The sequence below is a fragment of the Urtica dioica genome, chromosome 1 (genome assembly GCF_054948205.1).
Source record: "Urtica dioica subsp. dioica isolate 48M chromosome 1, U.dioica_male_clone48M_v1_H2, whole genome shotgun sequence".
Taxonomy (NCBI): domain Eukaryota; kingdom Viridiplantae; phylum Streptophyta; class Magnoliopsida; order Rosales; family Urticaceae; genus Urtica; species Urtica dioica.
In genome coordinates, this window is record NC_142756.1 from 6,660,578 (window position 1) to 6,686,900 (window position 26,323).

Here is a 26,323-nt window from a genome sequence, read left to right on the forward strand (position 1 = left end):
CCTCGCTCCGTGTTGTGCGTTGACTCCACCTTGTTGTGGACGTCGTTGATAAGCTTCTTCAAGTAGTACCAGCTTTCTCCAGCGAAGATTTGGGTTTTGATTTTAGGGTTTGGCCACATATTGAAGAACACACATCAAAAAAGAAGAAGATAGAATCATTGTAGCAGAGAGAGAGAGAGAATGACAAATGAGTGGAGAGTAAAAAAAAGGTAAAAGAGTAAGTTAAACAAAATGAAAGTCATATATTTGGATTAATTTAGACATATTGGATTTTGGTCAAAAAATAGTGTAGAGGTAATAGTTTAGGAATAATCCCAATATGTAATGTAAGTCATACAGATGCAACAAGGGACCAACCGCAATCCCTGGCCCTCCTTCAATGCGTTGACGAACGCTCTCCCTCCCCTAGACATCGCGCGGTAACTAATTCAGGAAACCGTCTGACCCTGGGCCTGGGAAGCCCATAAAGTTGCTGGAAGACTCTAAGGGAGCTGGGCCTCTTAGGCTTGCAATTACACCCTCAGCTGATCAGAAAGCCCAAGGGAAAAACAATCCTTACTCCTGATATGGCCCAAACCCGCCCCAAGTCTGTTTTCGGCCCAGTTCCTCTGCTAGTCGACTCGTCTACTAAGAAACGTAGGATGTTATCGGGGGAAGCTACGATCTGCACCCAACTCGGCCAAGTCAAGACTTCTCGTTCTCAGCGAAAATACAAAAGTGTAAAAGGAAAACGGGAAGAACTTAAAGATGCTAAAGACCTCATAGAAGTCATGGTTTTCGAATCATCATGGTTTCCGAATCATCGGGCTTAAACATCCCAAAAAATAATGGTTCTTCGGTGAACCAGCCAACAAGCTAGTTCTCCTTTTTCGGAGGGCGAGGGAGGAATCCCGTCAGATGTATCTCGACATCTTTGTTACTGTTTGTCTCTCAGGAGTTTTAGTTTTCCTTTCCGATAACTTCGTGCTCTTTATCTAAACAGTATCAACAATCTGTAGGAGTTTATCTCCGCTCGAAATTCTGTATTCTGTCTTTATCAAAATCATCAATAATACAGTTTTCGTTTAAAAAAAAATGCAACAAAGGGCCAAAGCCAAAACAACTAAGCCGAGTCATACGAACTTACTAAATTGCACCATACTAAAAATGTCACATTTCGTGCCACTTCAGGCTAGGCAATCTTAATCCACTTTAAAGTTGAAAATACATATCACTAACTATTAAATCACCTCGGTTTGCTTTCAGGTGTGAAAGGCCATACACTAGAGTCTGTACCAAACAGTTCCAGATAAGTGATATTTTAGGGTGAAAAAATTGACATCTTACCACAACAATTTTTTTTTTCTTTTTCTTTTTTCTTCTCACAAATGTTGTGCTCTCCAATCAACTGCAAAATCGCCTACGCTGTCATCATCATCACTTGAAGAATCATCACGGCTCGGTCTCTCTTTGGCATCGTCCGAAACTCTGCTCCGTTTGGCAGACTTAGCGGCCATCAGTTCTAGTCTCCTCTTCCGCAGCAATTCCAACTTCTCCCTGTAACCCCTGATTATTTGGGAGGAAAAAAAAAACCGTAAATATTCTGCGCGAATAAAGTTGTCTCAGATTGCACAAATATCGCGTGTAGTGACTAGACTAAACATACTTTTGCTCGGCAGATTCTTCTTCTTCAATCGTCTCAGCAGCATCGAACTGCAGCGGAGTTTTAAACGGCACGCATTATTAGATTTTTTAATATATAATAAACTAATGAAGAATATCTCTTAGACGTAAATAATATGAGAACCATTTACCTCATCCTCTTCCATTCGATTGTCCACCTCTTTCAAGTCCTCTTGGATCAACTTTTCAAATTCTTTGTACTCGTCCCTGAAAAAAAAAAAAATATCAATAAAGGAATGTGAGATGACCTGATATTCATTCTGCGAACTTAAAACATGAACCGACTCAAAGAATGAATCCGGGGATAGGCAGCAATGTGAAGAAAACTTCAGTTAACAATTAAAAACTAAAAAGAGGAAGAAAGCTTTAGATAGGCTAAATCAAGTAATACAAAACATAAAGTATAAGACCAGTTTCCCAAAAGATCGGATAAAGAGTAGGAATCAAAATCCAAAACTAACGGATGAAAAAAAAAACCCAGATTCTCTAACTGGAGATTTGTTCCTATGCCACCAGATTCCCAAGCACGAGGAGAGAAAGACAATCTTTCCTGTGTGGCTCCACTTCAAGTTCCGAATCAAGCTATAACCTGTGGAAAGTTCTGTCCCATTCGAAGAACAAGTGGTCTCTGTTTCCCTCGGCCAAATAAGGGAGTACCAGGATTATGTTGTCGTTTTGGAGATTAAGAGCCATCCACAAATTTCACCGTTTGAGGGACTTTGCGTTCCTTATCGAGTAGTCAAGCCCTGCGGTCGTGGAAGCCTTTCCATATATACATCAATTTGCGCTAACTTCAGATCCCGGGTCACCTTCCAGTGGATGGAGGATCTAAAGTGACGAAGTCTCTTTTCGGGTGGTTTGACGGCGCGAGTAATCTTGCCCTCCAGACTCCAAATCGTGAGAACAATCGGCCGACTCACTTGACAAACTCTTTATGATTCAGACATTCAAGAGAAGTTCCAAATGACACAGAGCATCAATGCTTGGAGTATAAGTAGCAGCATGGTTGATATGGGAGAAAAGGAACAAGTACTTGTTTCAAGGGAAGGTGTGGAATCCCAGTGAGGTAACTACAGAGCCTCAACCATTGAATGGTCCTATGGCTACATGCCAATTCTAATGAATATACAGATTTCTCTATGTCCGATTTAGCCAGGGATTGGGCAAGATTGCACTAGTGCTCTCTTAATGTAATCTTCCTTGTGGTGGTTCTAAGCCTCGGGGTGAAACTGCTCAATTCAAAGTTGTTCATAGCCCTTTCGGCTCTTTTTCAGTACACTCCTTCGTAATACCGTGACTGGGTTTCACATAAGTTCTCGAGTTTAGCTTTGTAATACAGTCTTTATAATTTTGGGTTATTAAACAATGGTCTGGTTTTGCAATTCGTTCCTAATTATATCAAGATGCCCCAATCACGATCAACTCTTGCATTATAGCTTGTGTCTTCAGCACTTACCCATCCATTTCTCCGATATGTTTTTACCAAACTCCGTAGCCATATCTGATTAATAGAAAGGATTGAATTGAACACTCCAACGCATATTTTTTAACACATACACGCATGGACGGAGGGAAGTCACGCCTAGGGGAGGCTTACGCCCTTATTTCAATTTTTTTTTTTTTATTTATTGTTATTCGGCTTCTTCTTATTATTATTTTTACACAGAAAATTTCATATCAGCCCCTCCTATGTCAACTTTTGTTTTCATTTCATCAAAACAAAACTCCTTGTTTTTTTTTCCTTCATAAATGATGCATGAAAAAAGCCAAAGAGCATACAGAAAGAATTTCATCACAAAAGAAAATGGAAAACTTTGCATTAGAGACCAACCAAGAGAAAACTAGAAACTTACTTGACATCCAGCTTAACTGGTTTAACGCCTCTTGCTTTCAAGTCAGCTTCCTTGTTGTCAAAGAAACCTTCCGGAAGAGCTCCCTTTACTTGCTTTGCTTCTGAACCAGCATTTTGAGCTGCTTGCATAGGCTCGGCTATCGGAGTAGTAATTTCCACACGGGAAAAACTACTGGAAGGCACTTTAAATTTTCCATGGTCCACTTCATTCTCCACTGTCTGAACAGGATTATTTCCTACAATTACATTTAAATCACTTGAGCTTAGGCAAATCTTGTACCATGAAAATACCACAAACTAATGAAACATATTCAACTTCTAACTGGTGAGCACCATAGAAGAGAAGGTGCTATCATATCAAACCAACTATTTCGGTTCCATCGTGCATACATGGACCAAATGAGGACGAAAATTGATGTTTTGAGAGTATATAGCATTACAGCATTCACCTTCGACTCTTGATCGGAAAGTTGGATTACTTGTATTAAGGAAAGGCTAAATAAACAAGTTCAGGAGATTATGTCATTCATTGCTCAGTTTCAGATTTTCTCATCGCATTATCAGAAAATTAAATACTAAAATATATCAAAGGCAAAAATAAAAACGTTTGTTTTTCACCATTATCAAAAAAATTAGGCGGAAGTCCAGATTGAGGTCTGGTGGATTCTCTAGAACGCTCCGGTGCCGTGTTTTGCACCACTTCAACATGTTCTCGTTTGGAATCCGGCAATACTTTTTGAGGCTCAGCTTTAGCGTTGTTTCCCGGGGCTTTTCCAGGCACAGTAGCTTTGAGATTACTTATGGCCTAACCTAACAGAAACTCTAATTAGTGTCGTCAAACAGAATAATGAGGAACAGTTTCTTAGTTCATGATATTCTATGAACACATTCCAAACTTAACACGTAAATGGCCTGTCAACTTAGACCAGTTTCTGTGCACTTTTATCGGAACTCTGGTTTTAACAGAGCGGTGGAATTCAAATGAAAACGCATTAGTAATGAAGAAGACAAATAGAAGAAAGTAAAACGTCAACAAGGAAAAATCACAGACCAACTAGATCAGGAAGATTGTTCGAATTGACAACGATGCCTTTTACTAAGACCTTGTTGTGGCAGCGTCGTGTTTGCTCTCACTCATCAACTATCTAACTAAGAAGCAATAAAAAGAACTATATCCCGTCTAATATATTTTTTATTCGGGAATATATTAAAAGCTTCTCCAATTCCCATACTCAAATATCCTAATCTTCTAGCCAAATAATGTCATGAACAAGAAGAAAAAAAAACTATCTCACCTCGTGATGTTTACGTGAAACTTGATGTGCGTCCCAAACGGCCTCAGACTTCAAGACCACATTACAAACTCGACATACTGGCTGATCCAAGTCGTTATACCTATATATTTTAGAAGAAAGCAGAAAGACATTAATAAAAAATTAAAAATAAAAAACAAACCGGAAAAATACGTGCTTATTACTTTTATCAGCCCATATAACTTCCTGGAGAAATAACACTAAATATTCAATACAGCCTTTGTAAAATGTAAGATGATAATAGCATAACATAGGTCCTATTAATAAGCCCAAAGATCAAGGGGAAAGTTTATACAAGGACTTCCATAAACCACCACTACATTCCCAAATCCAACAAATTCCTCGTCAAGAAATATAGCACGCTCTTATTGAGATAAATATGTCTTTAAATTGAAAGCTGAATGTAAATTTGAAAGTTGAAACGCATCATGGCTGAAAAACTCCGGAAAGTATTTTTAATCTTCGACACAGTCTCGCCAAATAGGAAATGAGCATAATGTTCTTCGAATTGTAAGAGAACCAAAAAAAAAAAAAAATTCAGTCAAACGAGTATTGAAACCTAAAACTCGTAGATTTCTATCAAAATTCAAACTCTGATTTAATCGATTCAACTACACATGAAAAAAAGAGCTTGAAAGTCAAGTCCATAAAATTCATGATATTTAGCAACTTGTCTACACTACTGAGTCTGAGAGTAACCTTACGAGAGGAGAATCTATTCGCTTATCCTTCTTCTGGGCATTCAATTTAGCTCGAAACGCAGCCTTTTTCTTCGCTTGAGAATCCATTATTCTATTGAAAAACAAAACTACACAGATTGGGTGAGAACAAATTGAAACAACTAGAAAATGAAACGAAATGAAATCTGAAATACCCGGCAGATGTGGATGTCAGAAGTAAGAACTTGAGCTTTATTTGATGAATTTGGGCGTCCCGTAGGGTTTCATCCGCGTAATTCTTAATCTTCTCTCTTCGTAATGTTTTCGTGGACGCGTGAGTTTTTGCCAATTCTCGAATGTTCAAGCTTCACAAATTGTGTGTGTAATTCTCAAATCATGATGTCACTGTGTCTACTAGCGGCTGCGCTGCTTCATGAACTAATTTCGTGTTTCGCATATTAATACGAGTCCAAATTAATTGTAAATTTAACCATCAAATAACAACGTTTTTTTAATAAACTAATATATTCAACTTCAAATTACCAGATTATCTCTGCAACTAAAATTCACAAAATTCAAATCTCTACACTTAAAACCAATCAACTTCTGTATCAGTTTTTTAATATACCAGATTATATTTATGATTTTTATATTAGTTTGTATTATATATATATATATATATATATATATATATGTAGGACTTTTATATCATCTTATTTTACTTTGATTATTTTCTACATTTTATTATTAGTTAAGACAACAAAAACAACGAGTCGCGTCTACCTTGCTAAAAAGAGGTGCGACTTCCTGCATTCTTTTGCTAAACATATGCGATTTCTCGCATTTTTTTTTTTGCTAAACTTGCCGGATAACAAGTTTAACAACAAACGCGATAAGTCGCATATGTTTTTAACCCTGTCAAATAGTGAGTTTGGCAAGAGGAACAACAAACGCGAGAAATCGCTTCTATTTCTTCTTTCGTCTTTTGGCAAGAGTTTGTTTTTGTGTTCTCATTCATTACCTACATACTGGTAGTTGTGTCTATTTGTTGCGTCTATAATCAATGCGTCGTTTGTTTTTAGGCACGGACCAACATACACAACTCGAGTCGCGTATTTTTGGGTAACATACACAAATTTTAGACTTGAGAGAGAGAGAGAGAGAGAGAGAGCGAGAGAGAGAGAGAGAGATGTCGCATATTTACACAATCGTGCGTCAATTCATCAACAAAAGTTAGAAGTGACTTAACTACTTATTAGTATTATTTATATTATAGATCACTTTATGTATTAATCAATATATAATTAAGCACCTCATGTAGAATTGACTATTTTCAAAAGAGTGCTCTAGCAAATAGTCAAATTAACTATCCAATGTTTAAATTTTTTTAAAAAATATTAGCCATCTGTTTTTATTAACTTCCGAAATTTGACACGAATGTCCCTAGTATAATTCCCGCCCATTTGCACATTTAACTATATAAAGAAAATAAATAACTATTTATCTAATTTGATTTGATTTGATTTGTTAACAGCAAACATATAAATAGAAATGACATAATCGATTTTTTTAGTATCTTGTCTAATCTTCTTCCACGTGTCAAATGGCTAGTTGGTTAAAACAAAAATTAAACGTTAGCTAAAATAAAATGCTAACATTTTAAGTGACTTAATCAGTATAATTTCTCTTTTCTGAATATGATTTTTTTTTAACTTGGTAATTATAGGTAAAAAAAAATGATAAAAAAATAGTGATATAAGCTACATAAACATAAGCGTTTGTGTTTTAGCCAACGTTTTGTAAATTTTTTGTAAATAGATTTCGTAAATAGAAAAAAATATGATGTAGTCAACATTATTTACACATATTTACTATAAATTTATTCGGCGTTTTTTTTAATCATTTTGATAGCTAAATAGATTTACGTGACTATTTACTAAAAAACAACGAAATGTTGGCCTATTTGAAAATTTCTAACATTTCATATGAAAGCCAAAATTGTGAAAATATTCCTTTTAACAAGAATAAGTAGCCTCTACTATTTTTTTTTTAACCTTTTTCATTATGTGAGGTGATCTATTTAGTGAGGTGAGTGTTACTTATTGAGGTAGTAAAATTTTATTATAATGGCCAAAATTTCTCTTAAATGTGTAATAAATATTAATATTGAATTTAAGCATATGGTTTAATTTAATCGTGAATATTTAGTTAGCGATGGATCTTTAAAATCTAAACTGTTAATTATCTCACTACAAAAGTGGTTGAACATTTCTTCAAAGATTTCCAGCAGAGTGTAGCAGAGTGGGACGATTTGGTCCACAAAACTTAAGCAAGACATCCAAGCATGTATTGTGCAAAAGTCCATCCATCTTATTACGTTTATTTTCTCTAATGAATTTCCTATTACAAAAATAATTCGTATCTTTATTATACATGATGTGTCCTTGATCCTTCAAGTAAAGCTTGGAATAATTTTATTTATACATGTTCAAAACATTAGAATATGAACTTTTTTTTTTTACAATTTTTTCATTCATACAGTTCATATATTTGATTACATAAAATATTTAACTTCAAACTAAAAAAAAAAAAGATTAAATATGGGGAAAAATTTATAAAGACTAAATAGGGAGAAAAATTTATAAAGATTAAACCAAGGATTAAACAAAGAGAAATAAATATCAGAAGTTGTCTTCCGTAGTAATGTATTGCATTTGGGAAGGAATGCATCCCTTTTATAACCATCAATGACATTAATAATTTTTGACAAATGGTAAAAGAGAAAATGACAACTCATCAAATGAAAGACTTGAGTTGAGTATATGGTAAATTACATGTAGCATTTCACATGTTCACACCATGAAAATATCAAACCTGTGAAGAAGATGAAAGATGAAAGAGACATATGTGTTTAATATTCTTTTTTGTTTCGGTCTAAAAGTGCAAGTAACAAATACCAAATACTGCAAATATATAATTTATACAATGCCCATTGATATGTTTTGGATCTAGATATACTCCTAAGTTTCAACTTCCAATATATCACAATTTTTTTTATTTCAATATCTATATATTCAATGACTCATTATGGCCAGGAGATAAAAATTATATCTAGTATTGATCTTATGAGAAAACATTAAACAATTTTTTTTTAGGAAATATAATTTTATATTTCAATTCAATAAATATATATATATATATATATAATTAATTTTATTTTATTATATTATAGAATCTCTCTCGGTATGTTTATCCATAATATCAGAATATGGATAGATCTGCTGCATCAAATCACATCACATGCATAATTAGTTGCAAGTTGCACATGGATATAAAAGTACTGAATTATTTCAAAATAACATTACTGAAAAAAAAAAGTAAGAATAAAACTATAACAATATAAATTCGTTTTCAGACAGCAATTATTTCTGAACCTGAGACTCAAAAATTAATGAAAAGGTTCTTTCTCAAGCACTGCTTGGTTTACCTTCTCTATTTTATTCGAAAGGGACTCCGGAGGGATTTACAAAAAATATTGAATTTCAGCCCTTCGAGTAGAAGTGATAAATTCCTGCGAAAGGGACGATATATTTACACTTCTACTCGGCGGGGCGAGACTCAATATTCTCCGATTATCTCTCTCTTTCTCTCCCAAACATGAAAAGGAAGTTTGGTTGGCTACAAGGTTAGAATTACTAACACAGCAAAGCAATGGCGTTTATAAAGAAACATAAACCAGAGTACACTTGGGTTCTCTAGAAGTACCGTTTATTTTTTTTTAGTACACTATTATACTATGGTACTACAATGCAGTACAAAGTGTACAATCATCAATGTTGATTATAAGAAACAAGTAGCTTGATTATATATTGGCTCTTTTATGAGTGGCCATAATAAGCGATACGTGTCGTGTAGTGTTGTTAGTTCTTATCAATTTTCTGGATTTGATTAGTAAAACAAAAAAAAAAATTAAGAGTTCACAAGCTAGTGATGTTGTGATTATAAAAATCTAAAAAAATTGACCTAAATTTACTAATAGCTTATAATTTCAGAACTATAATTATTTATTGTTAAGCTTGTCAATAAATAGTTGTATTTATCAAGCCATGTCAATAAAACAACTTTTTTTATTGATAAACTTATCATAGTTTTAATAATAAAAAACAATTAATGAATTTTAGTAAAAAAAAAAAAGTCATAATTTTGGAATTATCCCCAAAAACAACTTAAAAAAAACTCAAATGAAGATAAGATATATGTTCTCTGTAGTAAACTAGGAATAAAACAATTAAAACCCCTTGTTTTCTTTCTCGGATGATTATACTTTTATCCTAGTCTCTCTGAATTTTAACCAGGCCGGCAGTTTTAACATCTTCATATATTACTCCATCTTTATATTTGGATTATTAATCTGTTTTACTTTTACAGTGATCATAAAATAGATTCTTAACTGGCTCAGTATATCAGCTTTGAAATAATAGCGCTATTAGCGATCCTTTAAAGATTAAAATTAGGCACCGGGGATCGCGTAATTGAAAATCAAATTACATACATACTCAACACACGCCAGTCTCACATAAAATTTCAAACAACCACACACGAATTACTATCATATCAAATACATAGAAACACAGAGAGATCAAGAGAACTATAATAAACCATATATCCGAGTTTAACCAGATATATCAATGGCTTTGACTTCGGGCTTCTTGACCTCGATTTTGGGCACAGTGACGGTCAAAACTCCGTTCTCCATGGAAGCCTTGATCTCCTCCATCTTCGCGTTCTCCGGAAGCCTGAACCGCCTCTGGAACCTTCCGCTGCTCCGCTCGATCCTGTGCCACGTGTCGTTCTTCTCCTCCTTCTCGAACTTTCTCTCTCCGCTGATGTGGAGCACGCGATCGTCCTCGACCTCGACCTTGACCTCCTCCTTCTTCAGTCCAGGAAGGTCCGCCCTGAACTCGTGAGCCTCCGGAGTCTCCTTCCAGTCAACGCGAGCGTTGACCATGGCGGAAACGGAATTCTCGCGGGAGAGCTCCGGGAAGTCCTTGAACGGATCCCAAACGTCAAGAGAGAATGGATCGAAGGTGTTGCCTCGTCGGCCACCGAACAAGCTTGGAATCAGCGACATGATTTCTCAGTCAGAGATACTATTTGGATGATCGGAAAAATGTGAAAATTACGGGAATTGTTATTTCTGTTTCTTTTGTTTGAGGATGGATTAAGCCGATAATTTGAGGCGGTATTTATAGTAATTCTGAGACTGAGAAAGTTTCTGTTATGCTGACGTCTCTTCACTTTTCTAGGACATTCGCGGGCTCTCTATACCACGCCAGATAGTCGTCAAACAATAGAAAGAAAAAAAAAACACAAATATATTCTTTGGGATATTGATAGCCATATCACCATTTGAGTTGCACTAACGAATTTTCATAAAACAAAAAATTTGACAAATTTATTAGTAAATTCATGAGGAATAATTTTTTTTTCTTACTTTTAAACATTCTCCACTAAGGGTTTTTTTTTTTTTTTTTTTTTTTTTTTCACATGTTTTCTTAGTTCTCTTCTCTCAATCTCACGACCTAAAATTGTTAGAAAAATCTCGACCACAAAACTCGCCAGAAGCTCGCCAGAACTCGCGAGGATATTAGCGGCCTCCACCATCTCCGTCTCTTTCATTGTAGTTAATTTCTTCGTCCAAAACTCTGTTAACTCCATCAGAATATGGATAGATCGAATAACTCTACGGGAAGCTTTGGGTTCTGTCACGATGTTATACAACTTGGGTACACCAAGTTTCGATTTACCAAAAGGTTTCATGATTTGCGAATATTGCGTTTTATGAGATTTTGTGACTGATTTGTCAGACGTTGCATATTTCGTGACAACTTTCGTGGCAAGCTTCGTGACACGTGAGTCACGAAATATGGGAAATCAGTCACGAATTTTGAACTTTCTTGACTAATCGATCACTTATATCTAATTTGTGGGAATGGATGAATTATTCATATATGCTAAGCATAGTGATAAGTGGATACAACCAGACGTATACAAAGAGGATGGTACTCTAGCACTTTGTTTGCCTTCTACCTTGGATTACCCTTGTTGCAAACATTGTACGCCTCTTTGAAGCTGACTTATGCAAGAAATTTGATCATCGTCAAACACGAAGATGACGGTTTTATGTCGCCAATCATATAAGACAATGAAAGCTTGCGATGTTATTTGTTTGAGAAAAAAAAACGAACCTAATCGGAATAAATTGAATCTCCTAGTGGAGGTTAGTGACGTGTCATTTTTTAATCGAGAAATAGCTAGGGCCTCTTCTCCACGCGTTGAATTAACTCCAACTCCGAATAACCACGAGAGTGAATGTACCCAAAGTTTAAAATATCGATACCGATACCCATACCGAGGTTCTGATTTTACGGATATATCGAGTATCGACGAATATATCGACGAATATTCTATAATAATTTTAATATCGGCTATCGATTATATCGGTGATATATCAATTATCGACGGATATATCGACAAAAATCTTATAACAAAATATAATAAAATATGTACCATTATTTATATTTTTAAATTTCTAATAAAAGAATCAAATTTAAAATAAACCTATAACTTTTTTCTTATAGATATACATTATTAATATTTACATTACTTTCTCAATATTAAAAAATGTAATAAAATAATTTTTTTCAAAGAAATTGTTATATTTTTCTACTACATTACAAATATTCTTTAAAATAATTAAAAGGAATAGTATTATATATTTAATTATTTAGTCAATTAATATAGATATTATATATATATTAATACGTTATTTGTCATACATATATTTATATATATTATAAAATATAAATAAGAAAATATTGATATCAATATACTAAGTAAAATTAATAAGTAAAAGATAGAAATAATAAGAAATAATAAATAAAAAAGTATAAAGAAAAAATAAAATAAAAAACAAATAAAACGATATTTTCAAATTTTGACAATATTTTGTCGATATTTTGGATTTTTTAACTACTAAAAAATATCGGTATTTTATCGATATATTATCGATATTTTAATGATATTTATAAAACGATAATTATTACAACAGATATTTTACCGAGACTCTTCAAAAAACGATATATCGGCGATATATCACCGATATATCCCGATATTTTGAACATTGAATGTACCAATCTTCCAATCAGGATCATTCCCGAGATGCCGTATCCTATATTCGAGTATCGTGAATGGGAGTCACCAAGTCCGGATGCATTCGTGCAACCTACTGTTGGGATTGAAGACACAGTCACGAAAATATTGTATTTCGTGATTTATCAAATTATGAGGTAAAGTTTCCAAACACACAGTCACGAAAATATTGTATTTCGTGATTTATCAATCACAAAATTTCACATTCCATATTTTTTGCTGACAATGTGAGTTACGCTGATTTAAGATATGATTCGATTCACACTTGTCCCGCAGAAGATAGACAAAAAGGTCAACCACAAGCTACGGCAACATTGATTGGAGACATCGTAAAACATAAATACTGGGATCTAAGTCTTCAGAGTACTAGCCCAAATGAAATTCAGAGTTACATGGAAACAGAGATCGGAATCAGTGTGTCATACAGAAAAGCATGGAGGGCAAAAAGGGCAGCAATAGAGTCCTTATATGGCACCGAGGACGCGTCGTATGGCTCTCTTGCCTTTACAAATACATGTTAGAGCAAAAGAATTCAGGTTTGGTCATCGACTTAGTCACTGATCCTCACAAGTATTTTATGTACTTTTTTGTTTCTTTGGCTCCATTCATAGAGGGATGGAAGTATTGTCAGCCGGTCCTTATTATTGATGCAACCTTCTTGACAAAGTATTACAAGGGCAGCATGTTTACGGCGTGCGCAACGGACGCAAATGAGCAGATTTTTTCGCTTGCCTTTGGTGTTAGTTAGTCGGAATCATCAAAGTCATGGTTTTACTTCTTCAAAAAGGTAAAAGAATCATTAGGAAATAGAGCGAATATGGTTATTTTATCTGAGTATGTTACTGGGATCATTAATAGTTGCTGGATGCGTCAATACAAAATTCAAAAGTCTTGACAAGAAGCGATGTCAATAAACAACTTTATTTATTGATAAAGTTATCATAGTTTTAATTATTAAAAACAATTAATGAATTTTAGTAAAAAAAAAAAATTCATAATTTTTGGAATTATCCCCAAAAACAACTTTAAAAAAGATGAGGTAAGATACATATTCACTTCATTGCATTTGCATGTTCTCTGTTGGATTAAAACAACGTTTCCTTTCTCGGATGATTACACTTATATCCTAGGCTCTGAATTTTTAACCAGCCCTGCAGTTTTAATTAACATCTTCATATATTACTCCATTTTTATCTTTGGATTATTAATCTGTTTTACATTTACAGTGTAGTGATCATCATAGAGTCTTAGATTCTTAGCTCGGCTCAGTATATCAGCTTTGAAATAATAGCGCTATTAGCGACCCTTTAAAGATAAAAATTAGGCACTGGGATCGCCTAATTGAAATTCAAATTACATATATACTCAACACACGCCAGTCACACATAAAATTTCAAACAACCACACACGAATTACAATCATATCAAATACATAGAAACACAGAGAGATCAAGAGAACTATAATAGAGCATATATCCGAGTTTAACCAGAGATCTCGATGGCTTTGACTTCGGGCTTCTTGACCTCCATTTTGGGCACGGTGACGGTCAAAACTCCGTTCTCCATGGAAGCCTTGATCTCCTCCATCTTCGCATTCTCCGGAAGCCTGAACCGCCTCTGGAACTTTCCGCTGCTACGCTCGATCCTGTGCCACGTGTCGTTCTTCTCCTCCTTCTCGAACTTTCTCTCTCCGCTGATGTGGAGCACGCGATCGTCCTCGACCTCGACCTTGACCTCTTCCTTCTTCAGTCCAGGAAGGTCCGCCCTGAACTCGTGAGCCTCCGGAGTCTCCTTCCAGTCAACGCGAGCGTTGACCATGGCGGAAACGGAATTCTCGCGGGAGAGCTCCGGGAAGTCCTTGAACGGATCCCAAACGTCAAGAGAGAATGGATCGAAGGTGTTGCCTCGTCGGCCACCGAATAAGCTTGGAATCAGCGACATGATTTCTCAGTCAGAGATACTGTTTGGATGATCGGACAAATGTGAAAATTACGGGAATTGTTATTTCTGTTGCTTTTGTTTTGAGGATGGATTAAGCCGATAATTTGAGGCGGTATTTATATTAATTCTGAGACAGAGAAAGTTTCTGTTACGCTGACGTGTAACTTTGCTCTTGACTTTTCTAGGACATTCGCGGGCTCTCTATACCACGCCAGATAGACATCAAACTCGGGGTCAATTGATATAAATAATAGAAAGAAAAAAATATATATATATATATATATAATATATATATATATATATATATATAATATATATATATATATATATATATATATATATATATATTCTTTGGGATATTGACAGCCATATCACCATTGAGTTGCACTTACCAATTTTCATAAAACAAAAAATTTGACAGATTTATTAGTAAATTCATGAGAAATAATTTTTTTCTTACTTTTTTATCTTCAACCAATGAAACAATCTCTACTAAGGTTTTTTTTTTTTTTTTTTTTTCACATGTTTTCTTAGTTCTCTTTGTTAAATCTGCTATGTTAAATGACACAACATAAACGACACAACATAAGTGACAGTGTCGCTTATGTCACTCCATCTGATATCCTCTAGCACTTTCCAAAGTGTTGACTTGGAAACCCTTGACGTGGCTGAGCTTATCTCAATACGCTCCTGATTCCTGCGCTGGTGACCCCTGATTGGATAGCAGTATCCTCGTACACATCAGCAGCTGTCAATAGCTGTCAACACAGAAAATAATTTTGTCTCTTAGTTTATTCCCCGCTTAGAGTCTGTCATCAATGTTTGTGTATATAAGGAAAGCACAGTAATGAGAAACAATAAGGTTGATTTTACCTTTATTGCCTTCAACAGCTTTTATTTCTTTCTTCATATGGTATCAGAGCTGTTATCAGCCAAATCAATCAAACGAACAAAACCCAAATTTCAACCCAGAAATTCTCAACCCTGGTTTTGAAGAACCACAAAATGCTCAGCCTGTTGTTCCTATTGTTCCTCTACCCTTAATCAATCCAGGTCACCAAGTCCTTACCATACGACTCTCCGACACAAATTACCTTTTATGGCGACAACAAGTGCTCACGGCAGTCCGAGGCCATGGACTCACGGAGATCATGCGACCTACTGCTCCTCCGCCACCAGACTCGATCAATGGCCACCTCAACCTGGCGTTTGACCATTGGAAACGCCAAGACCAGCTCCTTGCTTCCTGGCTCCTTGCCTCCATCAGCGAACCAGTCCTCGTCACCACCGTGGGCCTCAACAGCGCACCAGACCTGGTCTTCATTGGAGCTAGCTTACGCTGGTCATTCGAAAGCCAAAATCCTACAATTCAAGCTTCAACTTCAGACCATGAAGAAAAGAGGAATGACAATGCGTGATTACCTCTCGAAGATGAAGTCTTGCATCGACGTCTTGCTCTCCGCCGGGCACACCCTCTCGAACGAAGATCAAATCCTTCATGTCCTCGCTGGCCTTGGGAGTGAATACGATCCCGTGGTCATCTCCATCACCACCAGGACTGAACCATTCACGCTAAATGATGTCAGTTCCCTTCTTCTTAGCTTTGAAGCTCGTCTCGACCGCAGCACGGGCCGTCATCGGATACCCACCTTCCGAGCGTCAATCTCACTCAGTCCGGTCCGCAACGGTACTCGAACTTCTCGCCCAGACCTGGTCAAAGCCATAACACCAACGCACGAGGAGGACGTGGTGGACGTGGACGGGGAATGAACAACTATAATCGCATCCTTTGCCAGATCTGCGGCAAACAATGTCACTCCGTTGCTCGTCGTTTCAACCGATTCAACAACTCCTTCTCCGGTTACACCAACAACGATGGTGGGTCAAACAATGAACCCATGTGTTAATGTGGTTCATGGCTCAACTAGTTTTTCATATTCCTAGTCTCTTCCTTTAAATTAAAGTGCTCAAGACACTGGCAAGAATGATGTAATGCATTGGCATAGGCGGTTGGTCACCCAACCGCCAAGATTATTAAAAAAATTATTTCTTCTTGCAATGTTGGCTTGTCACAAAATCATGATTTATGTTCTGCATGTCAACAAGGAAAAGCACACAAATTACCTTATTCCCAAGCCAGCACCATCACAAACAATCCTCTTGAAATTATCCATAGCGACCTTTGGGGGCCATCACCTGTTTTATCACGAAATGGATACAAGTACTACATTAGTTTCATTGATGCTTACACACGTTATACTTGGATTTATTTTTTGAAAAATAAGTCAGATGTGCTCCAAACCTTCACGAAATTCAAGTCCAAAGTTGAACTTCAATTAAATCATAAAATAAAAAGGGTCCAATCCGATTGGGGTGGGGAATATCAAGCCTTAAGTTCATTTTTTACCACGCTAGGCATAGAACACCTTGTATCCTGCCCACACACACCGGAAAAAAATGGCGTCGCCGAGCGAAAACATCGACATATTGTAGAAACCGGCCTCACTCTTCTAGCCCAAGCCAATATGCCACAAAAGTTTTGGGACGATGCGTTTTTTTCAGGGACCTACCTCATTAACCGACTTCCATCTAGCGTGCTCAATTTTCTAAGCCCTTATGAGAAACTCCTAAATCGTCCACCAAACTATGACATGCTAAAGGTGTTCGGGTGCCAATGTTTTCCGAATCTCCGCCCATACAACAAACACAAACTGGAATTTCGCTCGCAACCATGCACTTTCATAGGTTATACACCACAACACAAAGGATACAAGTGTCTAGCAAGAGATGGGAGAACTTATATTTCACGAGACGTTACCTTCAACGAGTCCATTTTTCCTTACAACCAGCCACCGACCTCACCACCTGTGAAGCCCGATACACCTGTGCTCACGCTGCCTCCGGTCCTGCTGCCACCATCTAAGGGAACGCCTTTACCCTCCTCACCTTCTTTATCTCCAATTCAGCCCATTGATTGCGTAGAACCTGTCACTCCTTCTTCACATAACTCCCCACACTCCTTGTCTTCTGCCTCTCATGCTCCTTGTAATTCCAGTGAGCCGCCCAATATGGAAATAGAAAATCATGTAGCACAAACTGATCACACGAATACTCATTCTATGGTTACACGGGGCAAGGCTGGAATTCGGAAACCAAAAGTTTTTGTTGCTGTTATCCCAAAAACTTACAATCTGTTTGAAGAAGAACCTAGATCTTTGCAGGAAGCTTTGGACACCCCCCCCCCCCCCCCCCCCCCCCCCCCCCACTAGCGCAAAGCAATGCTGGCGGAGCTCGGTGCACTCGACCAGAATCGCACCTGGTCACTAACTCCTGCCCCTGCAGATCGTAAAATTGTGGGTTGTAAGTGGATATACAAGGTAAAAAGAAACTCAGAAGGCATAGTGGCGAGATATAAAGCGAGACTCGTCGCAAAAGGTTTCCACCAAGTACCTGGATTCAACTTCACTAACACCTTCTCACCGGTTGTAAAACCTATCACCGTTCGAGTTGTCCTCACCATCGCACTGTCTCGGGGCTGGCGCATTAATCAGCTCGACATCAACAACGCCTTTTTAAACGGCGAGCTCACCGAGGAGGTTTACATGAATCAACCTCTCGGATTCGAAGTCTCATCGGCGCACCTTCGAGTATGCAGATTACACAAAGCAATCTACGGTCTTAAACAAGCGTCGCGTGCTTGGTTCGAGAAACTACGCTCAACACTCACTACCTTCGGTTTCGTAGAATCACGAGCAGATACCTCTTTGTTCGTGCGATTCTCCTCTACATAAACGGTCTATCTATTGGTCTATGTCGACGATATCATTGTCACAGGCAGCGATTCTCGTGAAGTCCAGCGGCTCATCACGGCTCTAGATCGAATCTTCTCCCTCAAAGACTTGGGCTCCTTAAGCTTCTTCCTTGGCATCGAAGTCCGATACACCGACTCGGGTATCCATCTCTCACAAAGGAGGTACATCACCGACCTTCTCCGACGAACCAACATTCTAGAAGCCAGCCCTCTGCCAACACCCATGACTAGCGGCCTCCGACTCTCCGCTCACCAAGGCAATCCCGTGAGCGACGCCACTCTGTATCGCAGCGTTGTTGGCGCTCTTCAATATGCCATCATCACGCGGCCCGAGATCAGCTTTAGCGTTAACAAAGCTAGTCAGTTTATGCATTGTCCTCTACAACCACATTGGGAAGTGGTGAAAAGGATTTTGCGTTACCTGAGCGGCTCTCTTCAATTTGGTCTGTTTCTGCATCGGACGCCCTCCCTCGACATCACCGGTTTCTCAGACTCCGATTGGGCCACCGATATTGATGATCATCGATCAACCACCGGAATATGTATCTATCTTGGGAAAAATCTGGTGACCTGGATCTCCAAAAAACAACCAACTGTCTCTCGCTCATCGACGGAAGCCGAGTACAGAAGTCTAGCCACCGCCACCGCCGAAATTATCTGGCTCAAGTCACTCCTTAAAGAATTGCGAGTGGTGTCGAGTCAAAGTCCCATCATCTGGATCAACAACTTGAGCACGGTCCTTCTCTCAGCGAACCCAATCCAAAACTCGCGAACTAAACACATGGAATTGGATCTTTTTTTTGTTCGCGAGAAGGTCCAAGAAAAATCCCTCCAAGTCCGCCATGTCCCGGCGCAAGACCACATAGCGGACATCTTCACCAAGCCGCTCTCCGCTGCCTTCTTCACCAACCTTCGAAATCGGCTCAGTGAACGGCCATGGGAGGGGGGAGCTCAAATTAACGGGGCATGTTAAATCTACTGTGTTAAACGACACAACATAAACGACACAACATAAGTGACAGTGTCGTTTATGTCACTCCGTCTGATATCATCTAGCACTTTACAAAGTGTTGACGTGGAAACCCTTGACGTGGCTGAGCTTATCTCAATACGCTCTTGATTCCTGCGCTGGTGACCCCTGATTGGATAGCAGTATCCTCGTACACATCAGCAGCTGTCAATAGCTGTCAACACAGAAAATAATTTTGTCTCTGAGTTTATTCCCCCGCTTAGAGTCTGTCATCAATGTTGGTGTATATAAGGAAAGCACAGTAATGAGAAAGAATAAGGTTGATTTTACCTTTATTGCCTTCAACAGCTTTTATTTCTTTCTTCATACTCTTATCTCAATCTCACGACCTAAAATTATTAGAAAAATCGCGACCACAAAACTCGCAAGGATATTAGCGGCCTTCACCATCTCCGCCTCTTTCGTTGTAGTTAATTTCTTCGTCCAAAACTCTGTCTCTGACTTCTGCAAGACATTTGATCACCGTCAAACACGAAGATGACGGTTTTATGCCGCCAATCATATAAGAAAATGAAAGCTTGCGATGTTATTTGTTTGAGAAAAAAAAAACGGACCTAATCGGAATAAATTGAATCTCCTAATGGAGATTAGTGACGTGTCATTTTTTGATCGAGAAATAGCTAGGGCCTCTTCTCCACGCAATGAATTAACTCCAACTCCGAATAACCACGAGAGTGAATGTACCAATCTTCCAATCAGGATCATTCTCGAGATGCCGTATCCTATATTCGAGTATCGTGAATGGGAGTCACCGAGTCCGGATGCATTCGTGCAACCTACGGTTGGGATTGAAGACACTAGGAATTTTGGCGGACCTACTCCACCATCTCAGCAAGCTATAGAGCCTACGCCACCGTCTCAGCAACCAAGACAGGCTTCGTCACCTATAGAAGGGCCTACTCCATCGCAAAGAAGAAAACTAGAAATGATCCAAACCTCTCCAACATCACTGATCCACGTCAAGACATTGTTAAAATTTTGAGTACGGGTCCAGAACTCGTGATGGACAACGATGTTGAAGTGCTGGAAATTTCATCCCCGATATGTGTCCTGAGGCGCACAGTGTATGTTAATTAAAAAAAGTATTGCAAAAGCATTTGAACATGGATACAATAAACAATCATTTTCATTTCAAAACGAATAATTCATCTCCAAAGTTCCTCCATGTCATTTGTGCCAATAAAAATTGTAAATGGGCAATCCGGGCGACTAAGATGAAGAAGACAAATATATTCCAAATTATGAGGTAAAGTTTCCAAATACACAGTCACGAAAATATTGTATTTCGTGATTTATCAATCACAAAATTTTGCATTCCATATTTTTTGTTGACAATGTGAGTTACACCGATTTAAGATATGATTCGATTCACACCTGTCCCGCGGAGGATAGGCAAAAAAGGTCAACCACAAGCTACGGCAACATTGATTGGAGACATCATAAAACATAAATACTGGGATCTAAGTCTTCAGAGTACTAGCCCAAATGAAATTCAGAGTTACATGGAAACAGAGATCGGAATCAGTGTGTCATACAGAAAAGCATGGAAGGCAAAAAAGGCAGCAACAGAGTCCTTATATGGCACCGAGGATGCATCGTATGGCTCTCTTGCCTTTACAAATACATGTTAGAGCAAAAGAATGCAGGTTTGGTCATCGACTTAGTCACTGACCCTCACAAGTATTTTATGTACTTTTTTGTTTCTTTGCGGCTCCATTCATAGAGGGATGAAAGTATTGTGGGCCGATCCTTATTATTGATGCAACCTTCTTGACAAAGTATTACAAAGGCAGCATGTTTACGGCGTGCGCGACGGACTCAAATGAGCAGATTTTTCCGCTTGTCTTTGATGTTGGTAAGTCGGAATCATCAAAGTCATGGTTTTACTTCTTCAAAAAAGTAAAAGAGTCATTAGGATATAAAGCAAACATGGTTATTGTATCTTACCGAAATACTGGGATCATTAATATTGTGAAGAAAGTATTTACAAGTGCTGATTATAGTTTCTGGATGCGTCAATTTCAAAAGTCATGACAAGGAAGCCATGTCAATAAACAACTTTATTTATTGATAAAGTTATCATAGTTTTAATTATTAAAAACAATTAATGAATTTAGTAAAAAAAAATCATAATTTTTGGAATTATCCCCAAAAACAACTTTAAAAAAGATGAAGGTAAGATACATATCCACTTCATTGCATTTGCATGTTCTCTGTTGGATTAAAACAACAAAAAAAATAGCAAAATAGCCAAATCAAACGTTATGATTTGCTATATAGCCAATGTTTTGTAAATGCTAAGTAAATAGCCGGATGACGTGGCCCAATAATATGTTTTTTCATATCCGAAATTTGCCCCTGTTTGCGTTTGAATTTCGAATTTTTATGAAATTTTGAAATATATAACTACCCGGAATTTTTGAATTTAAATTCCTGATTTCATGTGTGAACAAGATCAAGTCTACTTAATGATTCCCTTTATTTAGGAACTAATTTGGACGTGGCAGTTGCAATTTATTTGTTTCCTATTGTATATTATTTTCGGTTATTTACTGCTTGATTTATCTTGTCTCGATTTAATATTTCTTTTTACTTAATGATTCCCTTTACTTTTTAGTTTACTTTTCCTTAATAGTCGTTATATTGATCCTCCTTATTTACTCTGAATCAATCAGGTCTGTATTCTTTTTTCTTTTCTTCTTTGAAATTTTAGGCTATTTTCGCACAGGTTTTCATAATATTACTATTGTATTTACGTATATTTACTATCACTGTTATGTTGCAGTTAAGCTTTTTGAACGTCAATGGCTGGAAAACCATAATCCATTGTCAGGTGGTGTAAATAAAGAATGTAATCAACATGATTTACAAACTGTTTTCGGTAGACGGCGTTATTGTGAGCGTCTTAGTTCTTACGGCAGTTATTTTTGTTCTCGCCATCGTGGTTGAGTCATATTAACCCTGTTTGCAGTAAATACACGTTAATATTCCAATTTCATTAGATATAACAAATTCATAACTTGACATATTCAGCAGTAAATACATGGAAATATCTTCGTCACAACTTTTTAATTGACATTTTCGACAGTAAATACACGTTTTAACAAAGAAACAATAACATCTAAAATACCTAGACATCATATTCCTTTTCAACAACATCACACCTAAGTCATTGACATCTACATGCACACATTTTTCCTTTTAATTAGACCACAAGACATGTATAACTCGTCCACTAGTAAATACACACAAGTCATTGACATATTATGCAGTAAATATATGAATCTTTATCCTAAAGGAAGATGACTAGCACAAAATCCATGTTTTTCAAAAATCGAACCCAAAAACCCAGATTTATTTCATAACCGATTAAAAAAAAACACTTTTTCCATGGTTTAATGTGTAAATCGATGGTGAACATTAGTAAATACGAGTTACAATCGGAATAAATTACACATGCATACCTGTTTGAGATCCACTCGCCGAAATCGGTAGTCGGAGAAGATGAATGCAGTTCGTCGGAGAGAGTGACGCGTTTTGGGAACTTTTTTTGGGAGAAATTTTATTTTTTTATTTTCTTAATTGCCGAGTGAAAAACGGTTGTGAAGTTGATCGGTTTTAAATCTGCAGTAATTACTCTCCTCGATTCTCGTAATCACGTTTCCTCTAATTTTTTTTTTTAAAAGTCAACAGCTGTGACTTATGAGCTGTGACTTATGGGTGGGAAATCATTTGGGCGTTTTTGTAAATTTGGACGTGTATTAAATGATATATGGCTATTTACTTAATATTTACAAAACCTTGGTTATTTAACAATTTTAAAGATTTGAGTGGACTATTTTGCTAAATTAGCCTTAAAACAATGTTTCCTTTCTCGGATGATTATACTTATATCCTAGGCTCTGAATTTTTAACCAGCCCAGCAGTTTTAATTAACATCTTCATATAATACTCCATTTTTATCTTTGGATTATTAATCTGTTTTACTTTTACAGTGCAGTGATCATAATAGAGTCTTAGATTCTTAGCTCGGCTCAGTATATCAGCTTTGAAATATTAGGGACCCTTTGAAGATTAAAATTAGGCACCGGGGATCGCCTAATTGAAATTCAAATTACATATATACTCAACACACGCCAGTCTCGCATAAAATTTCAAACAACCACACACGAATTACAATCATATCAAATACATAGAAACACAGAGAGATCAAGAGAACTATAATAGAGCATATATCCGAGTTTAACCAGAGATCTCGATGGCTTTGACTTCGGGCTTCTTGACCTCCATTTTGGGCACGGTGACGGTCAAAACTCCGTTCTCCATGGAAGCCTTGATCTCCTCCATCTTCGCATTCTCCGGAAGCCTGAACCGCCTCTGGAACTTTCCGCTGCTACGCTCGATCCTGTGCCACGTGTCGTTCTTCTCCTCCTTCTCGAACTTTCTCTCTCCGCTGATGTGGAGCACGCGATCGTCCTCGACCTCGACCTTGACCTCTTCCTTCTTCAGTCCAGGAAGGTCCGCCCTGAACTCGTGAGCCTCCGGAGTCTCCTTCCAGTCAACGCGAGCGTTGACCATGGCGGAAACGGAATTCTCGCGGGAGAGCTCCGGGAAGTCCTTGAACGGATCCCAAACGTCAAGAGAGAATGGATCGAAGGTGTTGCCTCGTCGGCCACCGAATAAGCTTGGAATCAGCGACATGATTTCTCAGTCAGAGATACTGTTTGGATGATCGGACAAATGTGAAAATTACGGGAATTGTTATTTCTGTTGCTTTTGTTTTGAGGATGGATTAAGCCGATAATTTGAGGCGGTATTTATAGTAATTCTGAGACTGAGAAAGTTTCTGTTACCCTGACGTGTAACTTTGCTCTTAACTTTTCTAGGACATTCGCGGGCTCTCTATACCACGCCAGATAGTCCGTCAAACTCGGGGACAATTGATAAATAAATAATACAAAAAAGAAACACAAATATATTCGTTTGGATATTGACGGCTATATCACGCACTTACCAATTTTCATAATACACAAAATTTGACAGATTTATTAGTAAAATCTCTCACCTTTAACCAATGAAGCATTCTCCACTGAGCTTTTCTTTTACTTTTTTTATATTTTTATATTTTTTTTATTTTCACATGTTTTCTCGGTCTTCTCTTCTCAATCTCACGACTTAAAATTATCAGAAAAATCTCGACCACGAAACTCGCCAGAACTCGCGAGCGGACGTCAGCGGCCTCCACCATCTCCGTCTCTTTCGTTGCAGTTAATTTCTTCATCGAAAACTCTGTCTCTTACTCTTGTTTGCGAGATTTCGGTCGAGATCGAGATCGAATAACTCTACGGGGAAGCTTTGGGTGAGTTCTTTCAGTCATTTTGTCATGATTTTATGCAATTTTGGTACACCAAGTTTTAATTTACCAAAGGGTTTCATGATTTTGGAATGTTGCGTTTTCTGATATTTTGTGACTGATTTCTCAGACGTTGCATATTTCGTGACAACTTTTGTGGCAGGTTTCGTGACACGTGAGTCACGAAATATGGAAAATCAGTCACGAAATTTGAACTTTCTTGACTAATCGGTCACTTGTATTTAATTTGCAGGAATGGATGAATTATTCATATATGCTAAGTAGTCTTGCGCATCAGAAAATCAATTTTGTAGTAGTGGTGTATACAAAGAGGGTGGTACTCTAGCACTTTGTTTGTCTTCTACCTTGGATTACCCTTGATGCAAACATTATACGCCCGTTTGAAGCTGACTCTTGCAGCGCATTCGATCGTCGTCAAACATGGAGATGACGGTTTTATGTCGCCAATTGTATAAGACAATGATAGCTTGCGATGTTATTTGTTTGAGAAAAAGAACGAACCTATTCGGAAGAAATTGAATCTCGTAGTGGAGGTTAGTGACGCATCATTTGTCATCGAGAAATAGTTTGGGACTCTTCTCCACGTGTTGGATTAACTCCAACTCCGAATACCCATGAGAGTGGATGTACTGGTAATCCAATCAGGATCATTCCCGAAAATGCCATATCCTATATCTGAGTATCGTGAATAGGAGTCACCAAATCCGGATACATTCGTGCAGCCTATTGTTGGGATTGAACTGTGCAGAATATAAATACTATGCTAGCAGACTAATTATTTATACTATTATTAAAAACAAGATCTAGATTTGCAGATTTGAATAGAATAAACTAGAGAGCGATTCAACCAACCGATTAAATGACGAGTTTTCATATTACTTACATGTTTGACAATCTGCTACTGACTCCTTCAATCGAGCTCTTCAAGATCTCGTTTTGAACTCCAATAACTCGATCTTCAAGCTTTTGATCTTCGGGAATAACGACAGGACTCTCGTCGTTTGGATCTCCAGAGATGACACCGTAATATTCCGAAACGTAATCTCCAAATGGAATAAAAATAAAGTGTGGGCTCACTCGTTATCTCACTACGACTTGATTTAGAGATTCAGCTTGTATCGTATTTATGGGATTGACATCACAAAATTCCGGAGAGAGGGAGAGCAAAAGAATTCAGCCACAATGATGCTGTGATAGGCGAATTTTTCATTTTGCTTGTGTGTCTATTGTGTTCTCCTTGACCCCTATATATAGTAGTAGAATGGATATATTTTAGGAAGCCATTAGGGTTTCTTTATTCTCATATATTCTTTCATATTTTGTAATTAAGCATGAACCATTGGATCTTGACTACAAATCCTACTTTTTCTCTCGTCCATCAGATAAGAATCTAGGATATTATATTTCTTTATTATTCTCATATATTTAAGGAATCTAGATATTTGAGAATAACGAGGACAATATCTTATT

At 37.4% G+C, this 26,323-nt stretch overlaps 4 protein-coding genes and 1 non-coding gene across 6 annotated transcripts; 1 reads left to right on the plus strand and 4 right to left on the minus strand.

Annotated features, from left to right (window-relative positions):
• Positions 1-1,112: 1,112 nt before the first annotated feature.
• Positions 1,113-5,960, minus strand: LOC149406826 (zinc ion binding protein). 2 transcript variants are annotated; one of them, XM_089609079.1, is made up of 8 exons: positions 5,702-5,960; positions 5,527-5,619; positions 4,810-4,909; positions 4,133-4,319; positions 3,516-3,750; positions 1,794-1,869; positions 1,646-1,692; positions 1,113-1,545 (listed from the first exon to the last, which is right to left on the minus strand). In XM_089609079.1, the coding sequence occupies exons 2-8, from the start codon at positions 5,613-5,615 to the stop codon at positions 1,362-1,364; spliced, it is 918 nt and encodes a 305-aa protein (XP_089465205.1). In that variant the 5' UTR covers positions 5,616-5,619; positions 5,702-5,960; the 3' UTR covers positions 1,113-1,361. The 2 variants fall into 2 exon arrangements, with proteins under 2 accessions (XP_089465205.1, XP_089465195.1); XM_089609069.1 differs by having other exon boundaries at positions 5,527-5,635.
• Positions 5,961-10,010: 4,050 nt separating this feature from the next.
• Positions 10,011-10,698, minus strand: LOC149406827 (17.5 kDa class I heat shock protein-like). The gene has a single exon (XM_089609091.1). The coding sequence runs from the start codon at positions 10,615-10,617 to the stop codon at positions 10,159-10,161; it is 459 nt and encodes a 152-aa protein (XP_089465217.1). The 5' UTR covers positions 10,618-10,698; the 3' UTR covers positions 10,011-10,158.
• Positions 10,699-14,004: 3,306 nt separating this feature from the next.
• LOC149406828 (17.5 kDa class I heat shock protein-like) lies at positions 14,005-14,747 on the minus strand. The gene has a single exon (XM_089609103.1). It carries the CDS (start codon positions 14,636-14,638, stop codon positions 14,180-14,182), a length of 459 nt encoding a protein of 152 aa, XP_089465229.1. The 5' UTR covers positions 14,639-14,747; the 3' UTR covers positions 14,005-14,179.
• Positions 14,748-16,110: 1,363 nt separating this feature from the next.
• On the plus strand, positions 16,111-16,247 carry LOC149406829 (small nucleolar RNA Z247). Its single transcript, XR_016301853.1, has one exon. It is a non-coding gene; the product is annotated as a small nucleolar RNA Z247 (small nucleolar RNA).
• Positions 16,248-23,573: 7,326 nt separating this feature from the next.
• Positions 23,574-24,289, minus strand: LOC149406830 (17.5 kDa class I heat shock protein-like). Its single transcript, XM_089609114.1, has one exon. The coding sequence runs from the start codon at positions 24,178-24,180 to the stop codon at positions 23,722-23,724; it is 459 nt and encodes a 152-aa protein (XP_089465240.1). The 5' UTR covers positions 24,181-24,289; the 3' UTR covers positions 23,574-23,721.
• Positions 24,290-26,323: the final 2,034 nt, after the last annotated feature.